The sequence below is a fragment of the Gymnoscopelus braueri genome, assembly GCF_963280865.1.
Source record: "Gymnoscopelus braueri genome assembly, chromosome: 19".
Lineage (NCBI taxonomy): Eukaryota > Metazoa > Chordata > Actinopteri > Myctophiformes > Myctophidae > Gymnoscopelus > Gymnoscopelus braueri.
In genome coordinates this window covers 48,150,636-48,168,689 of record NC_137621.1, presented here as the reverse complement: position 1 = coordinate 48,168,689, position 18,054 = coordinate 48,150,636, and the positions used below count along the sequence as shown (strand labels likewise).

At 41.2% G+C, this 18,054-nt stretch overlaps 1 protein-coding gene across 1 annotated transcript in view; it reads left to right on the top strand.

The window, feature by feature from the left end:
• The window catches only part of syne3 (spectrin repeat containing, nuclear envelope family member 3), a 107,173-nt gene that overhangs the window by 83,068 nt on the left and 6,051 nt on the right, over nucleotides 1-18,054 (top strand). Inside the window, exons 17-18 of the mRNA XM_080413241.1 lie at nucleotides 411-632; nucleotides 4,259-4,318. Of these exons, the coding sequence (XP_080269367.1) occupies nucleotides 411-632; nucleotides 4,259-4,318 (282 nt within the window). The remainder of the gene's footprint in view (nucleotides 1-410; nucleotides 633-4,258; nucleotides 4,319-18,054) is intronic.

The window sequence follows — 18,054 nt, the reverse complement described above, 5'->3', positions numbered from 1 at the left end:
TTGAGGGTGCAGATCTTCTACTTTTGATGCTTTTGTGTGACTCTGTAGTATGATTATGTAGGGCGTTAATTTACAAAAACAAACCAAGAGTTTGAATACGGAGATAAGGGGTTTCTGCCCGACAGCAACGATATGCAATCAAGCAGGCCAACGCACATCGACTCGTCTTCATCAGGGTCTGACAAACACATTATCAGTCTTGGGTATATATCATTTTGGGTGGTCCTTGACATGAAAAAGTTTGAGCACCACTGATATTATAGCAACATACGTTTTTTTTTTTGTCAGAAAACGTTTAGAGGACATTTGTAGAATCCCAGAGAAGCAAAGATTTGAGTAAAAAATGTTGTGGAGGAGAATTAACACTGAAGATTGATTATTTCATTTTCTTTCCCCCCCCCTCTGTCCAGGCTCTGAGGGCGGGCGTAGGCTGGGGTCAGGACCAGTTCCAGCTCCTGCTCCAGGGGAGCGAGGGCGCGGCGGCCCGCCGTGCCGCCGCCGCGTCCGGCGGGACGAGCGCCGCCGCCACTGCGGCGGAGGACGACGGTCTGGAGGAGCTGCGCTACCGCTGGATGCTCTACAAGTCCAAGCTGAAGGACGTAGGAGACCTGAGGGTCCGGCCCAATGTCAAGGTGAGCAGGAGGAGGTGGAGGTGGAGAGAGAGGCTGCAAGGCTCCAGGGTTCAAGGTTACATTTTATCATCAATGAAAAAGGTGTCGTAAAGTGACAAAAGGCATGCACATCCTATCCTGCTGGGCTGTGTGCTGGATCAACAATAAAAATCAATATTAAAATCTTAACTACATGAAGGTGCATTACGGTGTCGGTCAGCATAAATATATAGCAGCAATACATGGCTTCTAGGCCTGACCTCGACTAAATCGACTAGTCGACTGGTTAGTCGCGGGGGGTCCTACACCTGCAACCACACGTAACTTCCACTTTATTCTTCTTATTCCTCGTCTTTGTATTGGTATTGTTTGTGTTGGAGCGCCTCAGTGCGGTTGCAGAGTTCATGTGCAACCTCTTCCAGAGAGAGATAGAGACACTAGAAACTCTGCTGGAGACACAAAACAAACTGTGTAGACTTGGCCCTTTGAAATAAAATGTATTTTGGCCCTAAAAAAAGGTATCTGAAAAAAAAAAAGTATCTGTTTGGTTGTACAATGCAGGGTCACTGACCTGCCTCCTAAACATTGCGGAGGCAACATGCACGCAGGCGTGATTCGCAGTAGCTAAATTAGGGTGACCATATATATTCTGAATTCCCAAAAAGGACACCCAACGAATGCACGCGCGCGTTCCGTGCGCGCGCGAATTTTTTTTGGCGGTTTCCCCCCGGATTTGTAACTTTTGGGTTTTTTTTTGGTACCTTAATTCGGTTAATTCGGTTAATTCTGGGCCTCTTTGAGGTACTGAAAAATATTGCTTTATAAATAATATATTTATTTATTTAAAGCATGTCTCCTCTGTTTGTTTCAGATAACAAAATAATCACAGCTTAAATTAATAATTCAGCTTTTTAACAAAATAAAATAACATCTCTCTCTCAACAAGTCTTATCTTAGAACAAGTGAGGTACCCCATTATTCAAAATAACCTCTCATGTCTATTGTTTGATTGATTGATTGAAATTTTTATTAGGCAAAAGAATGTAAAACAACACAGTTACATTTATAATGCTTTTGTCTAAAAGGTCCGGCCAAAAAAGTCCTTGCGGACTTGTTTCCGTTGGGGTCCTTGAGTTAATTTCATAGACATATATAGTAGCAACCAAACAGTTCAAAAATCAACATGAAAATACAGATAATACAGAAAAAGTACCACTATGTACAAAAAAAGCATTTAAAAATATATGTACAAAAAGAAAGGGGGGGGGAAGCATGGAAAAATAAAAAATTATATACAAAAAAAGCATGAGGAAATACAAAATATGTACAAAAAGAGGAGGGGGGGGGGGGTCGTCTGTCTACAGGGAAACTGGTACTAGCTCCTCTTTCGGCCTCCAGAAAGATGGGTTTTTAGGGCAGTTTTGAATGAGCCCAGCGAACTGCATTTTTTGAGGGATGGGGTTAGACTATTCCATTCCTTGGTGGCTGTGCTATAGAAGGAGAATTTGCCCATGTTTGTTTTATGGGTGGGTGGTACCAGATTGTTGTTTACGCTCCTATAATGTAAAAATGTAAAAAATGCCTCAAAACCTGTTAATTATAAACAAAAGAAAATAGAGAAGTAGCCTGTTCTTCAATGTTATAGGTCATTCTTCAAAATAATGTCTCCTATTATATGGCTAATGTAAAAAATGTAAATAATGCCTCAACATTTAAACAAAAAGAAAAGAGAGGTAGATAACAAAATAATCACTCTCATACAAATATGCTCTATAATATTTCATGTTAAGTTCTGTATGAACATTCAGCTTTTTAACAAAATAAAATAACCTCTCTCTCAAGTCTTAGACTTATCTTAGAACAAGTAAGGTACCCCATTATTATACATTATTATAGTCGGTCAATTTGGCAGAAGAAGTCTCGCCTTGCACAGCTTTCTTGTGCTTTGAAGTGGCAATATGGGCTTGCAGGTCTGACGAACCTTTATTTGCCACGGAGACATATGTTCCTGCTTTGCCAACAGTACACTCTGCTTCACATTTGTCACGACCCAGACGAAAACACAGGTACTTTTTGCGCATTTCATCTGTGAAGTTGCATTTGCGTTTCGGCATTTTCTCCGCCTCTGTCTGTGTAACTTTTCTCAGTCGGGGAGCAATGAATGACAGGCAGCGCTGAGCGCGATGTATGCTGTTCAGTGTGTCTGTGTGAGTGTGTGTGACTGTGTGTGTGTGTGTGTGTGTGTGTGTGTGTGTGTGTGTGTTTGGTCACGTGTGCCTCCAGCCTATCAGCAGCTGTGTTGCCAAGTCTCGTGAGAGAAATAAGGAAACATTCCTCCAAAACAAGCCAGAAAAATAAGCACGTTTTTGAAGTTGCGGTAAATATTCGGACATGGCAACACTAACAATGTGAACAACTCGTTCGCAATTTACAAAACCGGGGTTACGGAAGTACCATAGTTAGCGCTTTCATTGTAAAAAAATATATATATCCCAAAACACCGGACATTTGAAGGATTTTATAAACCCCCCCCCCCGACAGGCAGGACAGCACCCCAAAAGAGGACATGTCCGGGTAAAAGAGGACGTATGGTCACCCTAGCTAAATAGATTCTCCAATCTTCCGCCAAAGACTGACCTCTGCAGACTCCACTTCACCCCCCTAGCACTTCCCTCTCCCTGTATCCCTTCTCGATGCTAGATGACTTTGCAGATATATCGTTGGTTACTTGTTCTCATGTTAAGAATGTCATTTAGATAGCATGTTGAATTCACGTTATTTGGCTTATTCTCATTTCGCACTTGTAAGTCACTCTTGGAAAGTGTCTGGCTACCTGAAGTGAAGAATATTCTTGGGCAGTAGAGCATGTCTTTACAGTCTGTCTGTTTGTCCTGCGTAAGAAAAACTATGCGAAATTACCCAAAATGTATACATTTTACAAGAAGCTTTAAACATTACAATAGAAATTGTAATTGAATGAAATTGATTTTATTTTAAAGAGAGAAAAGAAATATGATTGAGTGCGAGTAATATGTTTCATTGTCAAGGTTCATCTATTAGGAATGCATGGTAAAGAATTGACACAATGCACTGAATGTATTAACAGAATATGTACAGAATTACACTCAATATTTCACCGAATTTACGCGTATAAGCTTAGTTATTGACTCCTATAATCACTGTTTTGTGGCAGGATCATAGCCAGGTTTTTAATGCTTTTGTTTGTTTGTTTACTTGTTTCATGTGTAACCATTGCTTCATGCATTGTTCTCAATCCACCACAAGGTGGCAGTGTGACATCATTGTTAATGCCACTGGCTTGTTCACCATTGTGAAGGCCTAACATAAAACCGTCTGTTTAACTAAGTATTGATTCATGTAAAATTATTGTGACGTGTCGACCAATAAAATCAATATCACTCAAAGAAAACATTGATGAGACAGTGAACACGTGGACACACTTTGTATGGACAGATCTGCCATGTAGTGTGTTTACATTCCCCCCCTGCCTGCTACAGTGTAATTAGTGAGGGTTGTGTGTGCACTGAATAATTAGTAGACTTCATGCTGAACAGCATGTACTAAAATAGCTGTGGAACATAACTTTGCATATTATTGACTGGGGTATGTTTGTGTTTTCTCTGCAGGGTGTTGCCAGTAAGGAGGGACACACGAAGGCACTAAAGGCACAGCAACACGTACAAAAGGTACATATAACTGCCATACTCAATTTAATACTGATCGATCCAAAACCAGTTGAACACATTAACCCCGGCGTCCCTATTATGGGCATATGCCCAAAAAAATACATTTCTTTTTTTTTTTAAATCCCAAATGTTCAACTTGTTTGTAGATCTTCTATTTTCGCTATTCATCATACAACAAAGTATATAGGGCTTAACTACTTGCACCCCAGCATCCATATTCTGGGTGGAACACTAGCCAAAAATAGCAGATCTACAAGCTCACAATCAGTGGTGGAAAAAGTAATCCAATTGTTTACTTAAGTAAAAGTATCAATACTGCAAAGTAGAAGTACTCTGTTACAAGTAGAAGTACAGTACTTGAGTAAATGTACTTAGTTACTTTACACCACAGCTCACAATGCATATCTCCTTCGACACATTGTGAGCTTGTAGATCTGATATTTTTTGGTGGGGGAAAAAAACTGTCCACGGACAGAGCCAACTCAGGTCTGTTTTACTCAGGTCTGTTTAAGTTGCTAAGTGTTAAAGTCTTGATTGCGTGACAAACTACATTCCTAAATGTCTTGAGTATTTAGCAGTCTTGTGACATCTGTCCGGGTTAAAATAAGCAACAAAGAGGTAAAATGACGCAGCACATGCTAAAGCTAGACTTTGAAATCTCCCAGAGGTCTGCAAGTGGGTTCCGGGAGAACCAGCCATCTGACACGACCCCGCTGGCACCAAGTCAAGGCTACTGAGCACCCCAAAAGAAAAAAGAAAAAAGCCCTGTTAATTTAGCAGGCAGTGGAGTGTTGCACGATGGGATTAAGGAATGCCACCCATCCCCCTCACCCTGTGTCACCCTGCTGACCCTGTGCTCACCCAGCTGAAGCCAAACTGCACAAAACCACAGCCTACCCTGTGGTTTCTTTCAGTGGTGTAAAGTAACCAAGTACATTTACTCAAGTACTGTACTTAAGTCCAAATTTGAGATATTCTTACTTTACTGGAGTATTTCCCAATTTCCAATACCTTTACTTCTACTCCACTACGTCTCAGAGGCAAATATTGTACTTTTACTCCACTACAATTATTTGAAAACTTAAGTTACTTTGTAGATTTTGATTATTATTACAAAACATACTTTAAACACTTAAGCCCTATGCATACTTAGGATATTTGAAAATAGCCGATCTGTGAGCGACGCATTTTTATACATTTGGAAACTTGGGATTTTCTACAAAATGATTACTTTTACTTTCAGTACTTAAGTATCTTTTAATGCGAATACTTTTTACTTTTTCTCAAGCAAATTGTGAATTCCGGACTTTCACTTGTAACAGAGTATTTCTACATTGCAGTATTGATACTTTTACTTAAGTAAACCATGTGAGTATTTTTTCCACCACTGGAAGGACTTTCTCTTCGTGCTAGTTTTGATCACATGGGTGTTTCTTGACAAGGGAGAATGACCGAAAGACTTAATTGTTCTCTCAAGATCAGCAAATCCTCTGCTAATCTTTTCGTTTTCGTTTGGGTCTTGAAACACAAAAAAGGCTGCTTTTAGAAACTCAGCTTTGACTTTGATCTTTTTTCTCTCAACCAGTCTCTCATCAGAGAAGTGTAAATAAGAGAGATGCATTTGTTTTATGCACTCACAGATGCATTGCAGACACACTAGGAGACTAAAAATATATTGCTAACTTGTACAGAATTGGCCTTGCAGCTGCACTGATTCTCATAGGAGGTTAAAGAAAGGAAACATGGCTATCCCCACTAGATTGCCGTTGCCTTTTAACCCAATGAGACCGGGAAAGAATCTGTCATCATTTTCCATGTTAACCATTATCTTATACTTTGGGTTATTCAAAAAATAGCAGATATACAAGCTCATAGCGCGGCACCGAGTGCTGCGCTATGAGCTTGTAGATCTGCTATTTTGGAAAAATGTAGTGTGCAAATCTTTGAATGTGTATATATATATATAATATATATATATATTTTTTTAAAGCGAACATTTCAACTGAAATCCCCCAGAAGATAAGATTTGAGATATAAATGTGTGTATGTGTGTGTGTGTGTGTATATATATATACAGGGTCCCCACGGTCATGAAATTCCTGGAAATATTTTGAAATTGAAAAAAAATAAATCCAGTACTGGAAAAGTTTGGGAATTGATCAAAGGTCCTGGAATTTATCAAGGGTCCTGGAAAAATATTTGGCTATGCATTGTTTTTGGCTATTGATTTTGTTAATACAAAACATTTTCATAAACATGTATAACATTACACGAAATATGTAACATAAGTAGTTTTTCGCCGAACGGGCTGTGTGATGGCATATATTATTTAAATAAAATAAGTCATACGGATGCCAGTGAGCTATGCCCTAATTTTGCATGAAATTTTGAATGAAATTGTACTATTCTATATTCTATGCTTTATTTTTGCTACACTGCCTATCTTTGGGCATTCTACATAGGAGTAAGAGACACATTATTGCGCTGAATGATTGTTATATAGGCCTGGAAATTGGGCTAAATATTCTGGAAAAGTTTTGGAAATTCATTGCTAAAAATGTGTGGGGACCCTGTATATATATATATATATATATATATATATATATGTGTGTGTATATGTATATATATATATATATATATATATATATATATATATATATATATATATATATATATATATATATATATATATATATTCAAAGATTTGCACAAATATTTCACAATTTAATTTTTTTTTGCAGATCTACAAGCTCATAGCACTCGCTATGAGCTTGTAGATCTGCTATTTTTGAATAGCCAAATAAATCTAAAACGACACAGATGCGTTCCCGGTCTTAATGGGTTAAAACATTCTGTAGGTCTGACATAGGGATGCAACAGTTAATCGATTCAATCGAATATAAAAAATATATATCGATAATTGTGAAAATAGCCAATCTACGAGCTTACAACATGCGACGCGTCAGCTTGTAGATCGTCTATTTTCAAAATGTTAGCACGGTAGCGTTGTCGCCTCACAGCTAGAAGGTCCTGTGTTCGGTTCCCGCCGGGGACGCTGTGGGCGCTGGGGGGCGTGTTCTCTCCGCCGCGTCATCAGTGCCCATACCCTAGGTGGGGTTGGCGAAAGGGCCTTTCTGTGTGGAGTTTACATGTTCTCCCCATGTCCCCTAGGGTAGGTACCCTCACAATAAACATGCAGTAATCCTGGTCTCCATACTGCCTCCACCTGGTCAGCCGGGGCGCCTGATGGAGGGGAAAGGAACTGGTTGGAATAACGTGTTCCTTCCACACGCTACGTCCTACCGGGGAAACTCCCCCCCTGTCGGGTGATAAGAAGCGGCTTGCTAGCTCTCATGCATTGAAGGAGGCATGAGCTCGGCTCTAGGCTCTCCCTAGGCTGGCAGAGGGAGTGTAGCGCCCAGGATTACTGGGTGAAAAAATGGGTTACAAAATTGAAAGAAACAAAAAAGAATAGTCACAAAGGAAATGATCGATAGTTGCAGCGTTAGTCTCACAAACTATAGTTGCTCCTATCAGTATGACAAGTTTGCCACAAAACGTTTTCTGCCCCGATGAAACTCCCACACACTGCTGTCACCCTCCTTCAATAACTTGTGAAAAAAAGGGTTTTTAGTGTTCCGTTTTGAGAGGAACGGAACATATCATTGTTGTCGAGCAGAAACCGTATCTCCATATTCTAACTTTTTGTGTTTTTTCGTAATTAACGCCCCTACTTGGTCATACTACAGCATCACACAAAAGCATCAACAGTAGCAGATCTGCAAGCTCGTTTCGATCTTGTAGATCTGCTACTTTTGATGCTTTTGAATTTGAATCCTGAAAAGTAACAGTTTTGGCGATGTGAGGTTTCCACCCGACGGAGACGATGTCTTTGATTCCTGCTGTGGGTTTTCCGGCAGCCCATGCAGTCCCCGGCACTTGGACCGTTTCCCAGTTGGTCCACTTAAACCCGACTGTAATAGCGGCCCTTTTCTTTTTGCTATTTGAATTGACACGTTAGACACGCTTCTGGCCTCTCGTATGCTGCCAATGTGTACATAAATGGTGAAGACCGGCGAGGAGGGAATGCCATGTGTGTGTGTATACTGTATCGACTTTAGAAATGACTCTGGACTGAAAGGCCGGTTCAGAAAGCAGATCAGCACAGTACAATGGCGGGCTCCCCGCTACGACAAAATCCAGACTATTGAGCCGGAAAACTATTCTATTTTGATTTGTAACGCCGAGTATTGTGAGTGGATACCATTAGTGGACACTGCAGTACATTTTTAACCACTTTAACCATTAGCTTGTACTTTGGCTTTTCTAAAATAGCATGTTGGAGATCTGCTATTTTTTTTTTAAATTGTGAACATTTTTGTAAATCTTTGAATATATATATATTTTTAAAGCAAACATTTGTAACTCAAATCTTTGCTTCTGGGGATTCTACAAATGTACAAAATGATATGTGTTTGGCCGCGAACCCCCATCTCAAAATATGTTGTTCCAGGGACCCCGCAGAAGCAAAGATTTGAGTTTTAAAAAATCGCTTTAAAATATATATATACTGTATTCAAAGACTTGCACAAGTTTTCCCTAGGGGCTTGTATCCATTGGTCCATTGAACTCAATTCATCAATAAGACATAATACAATACGATACGTATGTCTGTAAAAGCTCCAGTAGCAGCAAAGGGTATATTTACAGAAAGATGGAGTGGGGGGGCGGAAGACAGAGGATGCTACTACCAAGGCGTTCTTAGAGTGTTCTACTAAGCCCAATTGTACTGTGAGATCAGCCATTCTTTTACGGGACATCTACATTCATTGTAGTGGCTAAACAGGGGGAAATACCTACAAACAAATCTACGCCTACTGCCTTCGAATACAATCAGATCACTGGCCCCAATATGAAGGACCCATGCTACAGACTTTGAATTGGTTCTGCAATGCGGTCACTTTTTTTAACGTCCGAATAATTTCCACCCAGTTCTAGCCACTGTGTTGAATTTAGATGTCAGCAGACATACTGGTAGGCCGAGATCTCCCTTCATCTGGCCACACGACACTAATGTGGTGTTAATATTGTGAAGCAAAATTATTCTGCCACTGTGTGTGTGTGTGTGTGTGTGTGTGTGTGTGTGTGTGTGTGTGTGTGTGTGTGTGTGTGTGTGTGTGTGTGTGTGTGTGTGTGTGTGTGTGTGTGTGTGTGTGTGTGTGTGTGTGTGTGTGTGTCTTCATCTGGCCACACGACACTAATGTGGTGTTAATATTGTGAAGCAAAATTATATTCTGCCACTGTGTGTGTGTGTGTGTGCGCGCATGTATGTATGCGTGTGTAATCTGTCTCACCGTCTTGTCTACCATGTCTTAATCAACTCTGTCCCTCCTGTGCACACACGCTACAATGAACTGACTGAGGGGTCAAAGGTCAAATATCACACACACACACACACACACATACCTTTGCACCACAATGTTTGTGTTGAGTCATGCAGAGTTTCACTTCCTCTTTCACCCCCAGTATTGACCTGGCTCCTGCTGTGCTGTGTTGTAGTGCTGTTTATAGAACTGTTGCATTACCGTTTAATTAACGTCACAGTCAATTAAATAATCAGTGTTCTGTCTGGAATGTTTCGTTGTCACATTTCAAAAGTAGTCAGGCCTGCAGTCATTGTGCATTTCAATCTGAGCCTCACAAACTAATGATGCAAACTTGCAATCTTTGTTTTTTTATTGACCACACAAACCCGGCATCCCTGCTAACATTCCGCAAAAAAATAGCAGATCTACAAGCACACAACGCATCTGTCTCTGTCTCTGTCTCTCTGTCTGTCTCTCTCTCAGCGTCTCTCTGAGCATCCCTCTCTCACCCTCTCTCTTTACGTCTCTATCTCCTGCTCTCTCTCTCCCTCCCTCTTTGAGTCTCTCTACCGCCCTCTCTCCCTCTGCCTCCATCTCCTTATCTCTCTCAGTCGACAACCTTGCAACAAGTGTCAAGTGTTACCTAGAGGTCTGAACATTTAAAAGGCCTCCTCCTTAACACCACCAGCTCTACTAGGTCTATTAAAGGTCAGGGCTCGTCTCAATGTGAACGCCCTCGTTGCAAAACCCCAGACTGACCCAGGAGTCCACATAATAGTGACGCATCGCTGCAATCAGGGTGATAGGATCTGAACTCCTCTCATAATCCCTCCATTCATGTTTCATCCCCTCTGACACGAGAGAGATGCATGGCTGGTATTTAATTAGGCTCCAAATAGAAAGCACATTAACCCATTAAGACCGGGAACGCATCTCTGTCATTTTACAATTTCTTTGGCTATTCAAAAATAGCAGATATACAAGCTCATAGCGTGGCACTGAGCTTGTAGATCTGCTATTTTTTTTTTTATCGTGGACATTTTGTGCAAATCTTTAAATATATATATTTTTAAAGCGAACATTTGTCAAATATTGTGTCCCAGGGACCGCCCACAAGCAAAGATTTGAGTTACAAATGTTCGCTTTAAAAAAATATATATATTCAAAGATTTGCACAAATTTTCACGATTTTTCAAAAATAGATCTAAAATCTCATAGTGTGTCACTCGGTGCCGCGCTATGAGCTTGTATATCTGCTATTTTTGAATAGCCAGAGAAATCTAAAAATGACAGAGATGCGTTCCCGGTCTTAACACATTGACTGCCAAGATATTAAACATAGTTTTCTATCCCCGTGCCAGCGTATAATTACCTCAATCCGATGATATTTGAAACGCCGTGGAACCGACATTGTGTAAAAAAAACACACGGAAAAAGTTTCCTGTGAGTAGACGGAAGGATCTGTGTATCCATGGGAACAACAAGTTTCCAACCGTGATCCGCCATTTTGGAGCTTTGGTCCGCTGAAAACGGGTGGTTTTCAATGGAAAAAAAAGAAACTGAGTTACAGCCGTTTTTCTGAAAATCCCATCATTGGGGCGGATGGAAGTGACGTTTTTTGGAATGACGTCACATCCACATTGTTCTTCTCTGAGAGACGATCGATCATTCCAAAGCTGTGTTAGGTCGCCCCTTGTGGAATTTTCCCCCAAAAATGTAAAAACGAGTTAACTCGATCTAGGCAATCAAGCGATGGATTCTAAAAACGAGTTGACTCGATCTAGGCAATCAATGTGTTAATAGGTTAAACCCTGGCATCCCTATTTAGAGCAAATCTTCAGCAATTTTTTTTTTTTTGTCAAAAATAGCGAAAATAGCCAATGCTCAACGGGTGTGAGCTTGTGGCTATTACTGATACTTATCATACTATGAAGTGCACCATTCTCTGTAAACCCTAGAGATGGTTGTGCGTGAAAATCCCGGTACATCAGCAGTTTCTGAAATACTAAGACCAGCTCATTTTTTCACAAACAACCATTCAAAGTCACTTAAATCACCTTTCTTCCCCATTCTGCTTCCCCATTCTGTATCTGCATTGCATTCGGGACAGGCATACCGAACAAAGTGGTGTGCACAGGGCATAAAGAGGTTAACTGAGCCCCCTTTCTCATATTCCCAGTCTGTTGTAGTGTACATCCTGTTTGCTTTTGTTACCTGGGTGATTCCAGTTGCAGAAAGGGAAAGAACACTTCATCAAAGTCTCTGTACACCTCCCCCTCCTCCTCCTCCTCCTCCTCTCTCACACCTCTCATCTGGCTGTCAGGAGTGGAGCGTTGGAGGGCATATGAGGAGGCGTGGAGAGCCGCTAGAATGACTCTGTGACAGTGGATGGGGGTCATGGTTTAATGTAGTGTGGGTTAGCGCTAAGCTGCCTCGCTCCACCGGCCTCTCTCATCACCACCACCACAGCCCCGGGCTATAATTATGTCCAATACATACAAAAAGACTCATATTATGCCAAATTAATTATTGAACTATCTGAAATTTCCTTGGTAGAGAGGAGCAGTGGATAATTTACTGTTGTCAATGCCGATGTACTATTTTCATGGACTGTCCACATCAAGGACAATAACTATAACTATAAAGATATTGTTTTAAACATTGTTCCAACTCAAGTGGATGGCAGAGTCCACACCACAACTATAATGAAGACATTGATATAGTTATACTGGAGCTGTAGTGCTTGGTGTGGACAGCCCTCAGAAGACCTCATTGCCTGTGATGTTGAGGGAGGTTTCAACACATAACACACTGAGGTCAAGGATCATGACAATATTGAATGGCAGTTTTATTAGTCCCCAAGGGGGAGACTAGATTAGCTACCACATGTTAACGAATAAGACAATGGAAACCTTTATTTCGTTTTTTTACACCAACCAAAAACATTTAACTCAATAGCAATGCAATACAGCAATACAATATGTACTACATTATGTAATTAAAAGGCTTGACAGCTGCCAGTACAGAATGCCTTTACCTGTCTCTGAAAGTGCATTTAAGGCCAGTGACAATACCATAGAGAGATATTACGTTCATATCTGGTTCTCCTTTCTGTGATAACCTTCACAGAAGCTGTGGTCAAGCCAATAATGGAGCCTGCTTTTTTAGTCAATTTGTTCCTATTTTTTTGCGGTCAACAAGTGGCGGTTTTGCCCCAGCAAGCCAGAGCATTTTTAAACAGGACAGTAGCCAGGCCAGAAGGCTTTGATAAAACATCTAAAAGTTTCCTACAAAGTAAAAAAAGACCCACGTATCCTGAAGAAACATAACCTGGACTGGCCTTTTTATATGTACTTTCCACTACAGTTTATTATCCACATGAACGCCTGGCTAATTGCAGGACTGGACAATCTCCACCTGATGAGGTTGGATTAAAACAGCTTGTTTTTCCCCCCCAAAAAAATCGATGACTAGTTCCTTTGTTTTCCCAATGTCAAGGTTTTAGTAGCTTGTATTACACAGTTGAAAAATGTTCTCAGCTTCTCATCTGTAAGCTGACTCGTCGTCATTGGATATGAGGCCAATAAAGGCAGATTCATCAAAACATTGGACAGGACTGCTCCCCGTGCCTTTGGTCAGCTGTATACAGTCGAGGTAATTAAAAACGGGCTTAGAACTAGGCCTCCAACTGTCAGTTATTTTCTTATAGCAATTGTTCTATCGATTACTCAATCGAATAACGGAGAAGCACATTTTTGTCTCCACCGTTGCCGGAGACTATGTTTTCACCCTGTCTGTCTGCCCGTCCGTCTGTCTGTGGACAGCTAATTTCCGGCACTGTTGGACCGATCAGCGTGAAACTGTGCGCACACTGTCCCTGGAGGCCAGAGCAGAACCTCTGCCCCACATTTTTCACATCGGCCAGGAGCCCGATAAAAAAAAAAAAAAAAAAAAAAAAATCCTATAGATTTTGTCCAAACATCACGCAAATTGGTACACATTATCTCTATAGTCATGTGATCAAGACGGATCTGTTTGATTTTTCATATGGCATCCTGATTGGCTAAATTGGTGTGATGAGGCCCATTTTGAAAAAAATGCCTCAAATCATGAACGCAGCATTCCATTGCTGTGAAACTTTGCAACCATAGGTCATACAATCAAAATTATTTTTTTCACTAAGATTCCTTGGATCATTATGCAACTCTCCAAATAAGCCACACCGCCAATTGCCTGGTTGTTTTCTTTTTGCTAAACACACCTTTTGCTATTATTCCTAGCATGCAGATTTTGTCCAAACTTCGGTACACCCTATCTGTCAGTCATATGATCAAGACTTATCTGTCAGATTTCTCATATTCCATTCCAATTGGCTATGATGGCGTTCCAAACTTTGCAGTAGTGGCTCGTTTTGCGCAAAATTTCACGAATCGTGAACGCAGCTCCCGATTGCTGTGAAACTTTGCACGCACTCTCACAGTAGGTCACCCTATTTTTCACATCGGCCTCACGGTGCCGCTACAACAGCCCACTTCACGTTTTGGCCAATAACTCTTGAACCGTAGCTCGTACAAAGAAAATATTTTTACCTGGATTCTTAACACATTGGGTGCCAGAGGTTTATTAAAATATTATACGTTGAGTGCCTGCATTTCTTCCATCCACTTGCGTTATACGTTTCGTGCTGCAGAAGCCCCGACGCGGAAGTGCATGTAAACAAAGCGTGCGTGCGAGACGGCGGAGGGTCCCGACTAACGCCTGGAACAATAATATTTCCAACGCGATCCTCCATTGCAGCGTGATCGCCGATCGGAAACGGCTCGTTTCCACCACATTAAAAAGAAATGGAGATATTAAGCATTTAGTCAAGGAGATAACATTGAAAACGCCGACCGGAAGGATTTTTGACATGGAGCCTCATCCAGCCTCTTCTTCTCTGAAACTCCTTGGGTGATGTCAAAGTTTCGTTTTAGCGCCCCACGTGGGCCACTCGTATAAAAATAGAATTGGGTCAAAAACGGTCCGGACCGTTTTCGGCACTTCTCGTTTGGACCCTCAAAAACGGTCCGGACCGTTTTTGGCATTCAATGTGTTAATTATCACTCTCCATATAGGCCCTGGACTCTTTTCTACTACTCCTACACATTTTGTTTGAAACTCGACACAAACCGGTGCACATTATCTCTGGGGTCATGTGATCAAGATGTATTAGTTGGATTTTTCAGATCCCATTCCAACCTGGCCTGGCGGAGTCCTGTGCTCCGAGGAGCACACTTTTCTAGTCTTCATTTGCAATTTGCGTGAGAATTGACACAAAAATAATTATAGTGGACTAAATCAATTAGTCAGAGTTAGTCAGTTGTATCATTCATTATGTTAAATGAATGATATAAATAACTCCTGTGAGCTTATCTCTCAGCTGTTCTCTATTTCACCTCGTTCTCCTCGCTCCATGAACCCCTCCATCTCTGAGAAGGGTTGAAGGCATACAGTAGCATATCGTTGTGGGCGTTGCAGCAGTTGTAGATTTGCTGATTAGATAGCATTTACTAACGTTGCTGATAACATAAATTTACACCGTGGCGAGGCATTTGAGAGCAAGTCATGCGCATCATCTCAAGGCCCTGTTTATTTATACATGACGTTAAATACATGTACGGATACTTCTGTACCTGCTCTGTGTTTATTTTGTCCGTCTTTGTGAGCGTATTCGCAAGGTGCAATAGTGCAAAGTATGTGGGCATTCTGAACGTACTGTGAAGACTGAACCAGACCAACACTCGGAGACAGTTTGTTGAAAGCCTCAAAGGGGCAGTTATTTAGAATAATGGCACAGAGGTAATGGAGGAGGGCTCCTTAAGGTAAGTAAATAAAGGTCAAATAAACATAGGTGCTTTCCAATCAGGGTTTGTAGCCATGCACATTTCCATGCGTTTCAGTCCGTGCACATTGAGGGAAAAGTGCATGGACTGAAACACATGACAGGCTACATTAATACGTCATTTTAAACCCCAAGAATATGTAGGGAGAATAAGTGGAAGTTATCACTTACCGCCTGAGCACCCGTCTGGTCATTGTGGAAAGCCAGTGAATACTGAGGCAGAGACGGTGCTTTCCTTCAGAGTGTGAGCTCCCAGCTGGCCAGCGCAGGTGCGTCCAAATCAGGTTGATTGAGGCGGTAGAAGGGCAGGTAGCGTCCCAGACTGGGGCGTGGTCCTCTTGGCTGTGCTCTGCCTCTGTCCCACTGTCTCTCCCCGTTGAGGTGCTTACCTGACAGGCGGTTGCCTAGCGACAGTACGTATATCTTCTGAATGGGAGTATAATATTGTTGCTGTTGGGTGGAAACCTTGTATGTCCAAAAAAACGTTGAAACATTTAAAATTTGTGAAAACAGCCGATCTACAAGCCCAGAACACGTCACATTGTGAACTTGTAGATCTGCTATTTTCACTACTTTTGGGTGACACTCCTGTATGAAGTAAGGCATTCATTTACGAAAAAACATAAAACTTCGGAAGATACAAGGTTTCTGCCCGACAGGAACGATATGTGCCTTTAAAGAATCACCCTAGCTTGGTCAACAGATGACAATGGTGGAAAGTAACCAAATACATTTACTCTAGTACTGTACTTAAGTACAATTACGAGGTACTACTTGAGTGTGTCCATTTTTCAATACAATTATTTAAAAACAAATGGCAGATGAACAAGCTCATAACGCACCATAACGCGCCACAACGTGACGTGTTATGAGCTTATAGATCTGCCATTTTTGGGGCGAAGAGATTTGGCGTCGACAGGAAAAAGAGATCCAAGTACACTTGTTTCTCTAAGAATTGAGGGGGTTAAGTAACAACATGAAGCACTTTGTCCACCACTGCCAGGTGTAATGCGTGTCCATGCCTGCGTCAGTGAGTGTGTGGGCTGTGTGGCTCGTTGGATTCCGGTTGCTAATAAGGCACTGTCTGATGCTGCGTTCAGAGGGTTAAATGCACAATGTGGGCGGTAGTCGTGATTCACTGAATCAGCTACATGTGTCATGAGAGAGACGGGCCTTCCATTGGGTTAGTTTTATCATTCATCATGATGTTTCTCAGTGTCTGTGTGGGTGTGGCGTTTTAGTTTTCCTAGTCTAATTGGTCATTATGTGGTCATCACGTGTCCACCTGCTAGTCTGCTCTGCTTCACAGTCGAGTTGCACATGTGTACACATGCATGCAAGTGTGTCTGCACTATGTAATGTTTGTGTGACGCTGTAGTGTGTTAATTTACGAAAAGTATAGTATAGTATTTCCATACTATTAAAATTATTATTATGAAAATGTAAATTATGAATACCATACCCGTGGGGGATATGCACACATGATTTGGCAACCCGGGAGCCAGCGAACACAAAAACGCTAATAAACAGCTGACATTTGGGGAAAGCGAAAAACGGGCTTTGCTGTTCCGTGCACATGGTAATGGTCAATGTCTGTGTGCAAATGCAGAGCAATTGCTCCAGCCACTGAGGAGAACCGGGCAGAAGAGATTTTGGGCTCACCGCACACTGCACGCACAGAGCTTTGTAGAATTATAGGAGGAGGAGGATACTAGAATGGGTCTTTCATAAAACCTCTTTTTCTTGGATTGTCATAAAAAAGCAACGCAATTTCTTCAACTGGTTGGCTTACGTAGAACAGCAAGAACATAGGTTTAGAATGATAATACCTAAACAACATAATTCTACATATTGTGTTTTGTTTAGGAAACACAGCGCTAGTGTGGAGGACTCCTTTCACACTGTTTTCACAAATCACAGATCGGGACCTGATTCTATCATGGAAACCAATAAGATTTTGGCTCATCAGTTCACTTGAGTCATGTCATTGAAATCAAATTACTGGCACAAACATATGTTGTTGTAAGACAGCTTTAGACGTCTGTTATGTATGAATTGAGCCAACATGCTCTACCTTTTGATTGTTTGCGTAAAGTGATGAGAGTGCCCCAGATTAGCACCAAATTTGCCAACAACTACCAATAATAGAAAAGGATCGATTGTGGGATCTGTAAGGAATCGGATCAATAAGCACAATGGATAAGGGGATCAAAATTGATAAAAATGTCATTGCTGTTGGGCATAAACCTCTTAACTTTTGTTTTAACTTTGTGTTTTTTCGTAAATTAACGCCCTACTTGATCATACTACAGTGTCACACAAAAGCATCAAAAGTAGCAGATCTACAAGCTGAAAATGCGGCGCGAAGCGACGCGTTTTGAGCTTGTAGATCTGCTAACTTTTGATTTTTTTTTAAATTTGAATCCTGAAAAGTAACTATTTTGGACATTTCCAAAATGTCGATTAGACGACATACTCCCTGAGTCGTG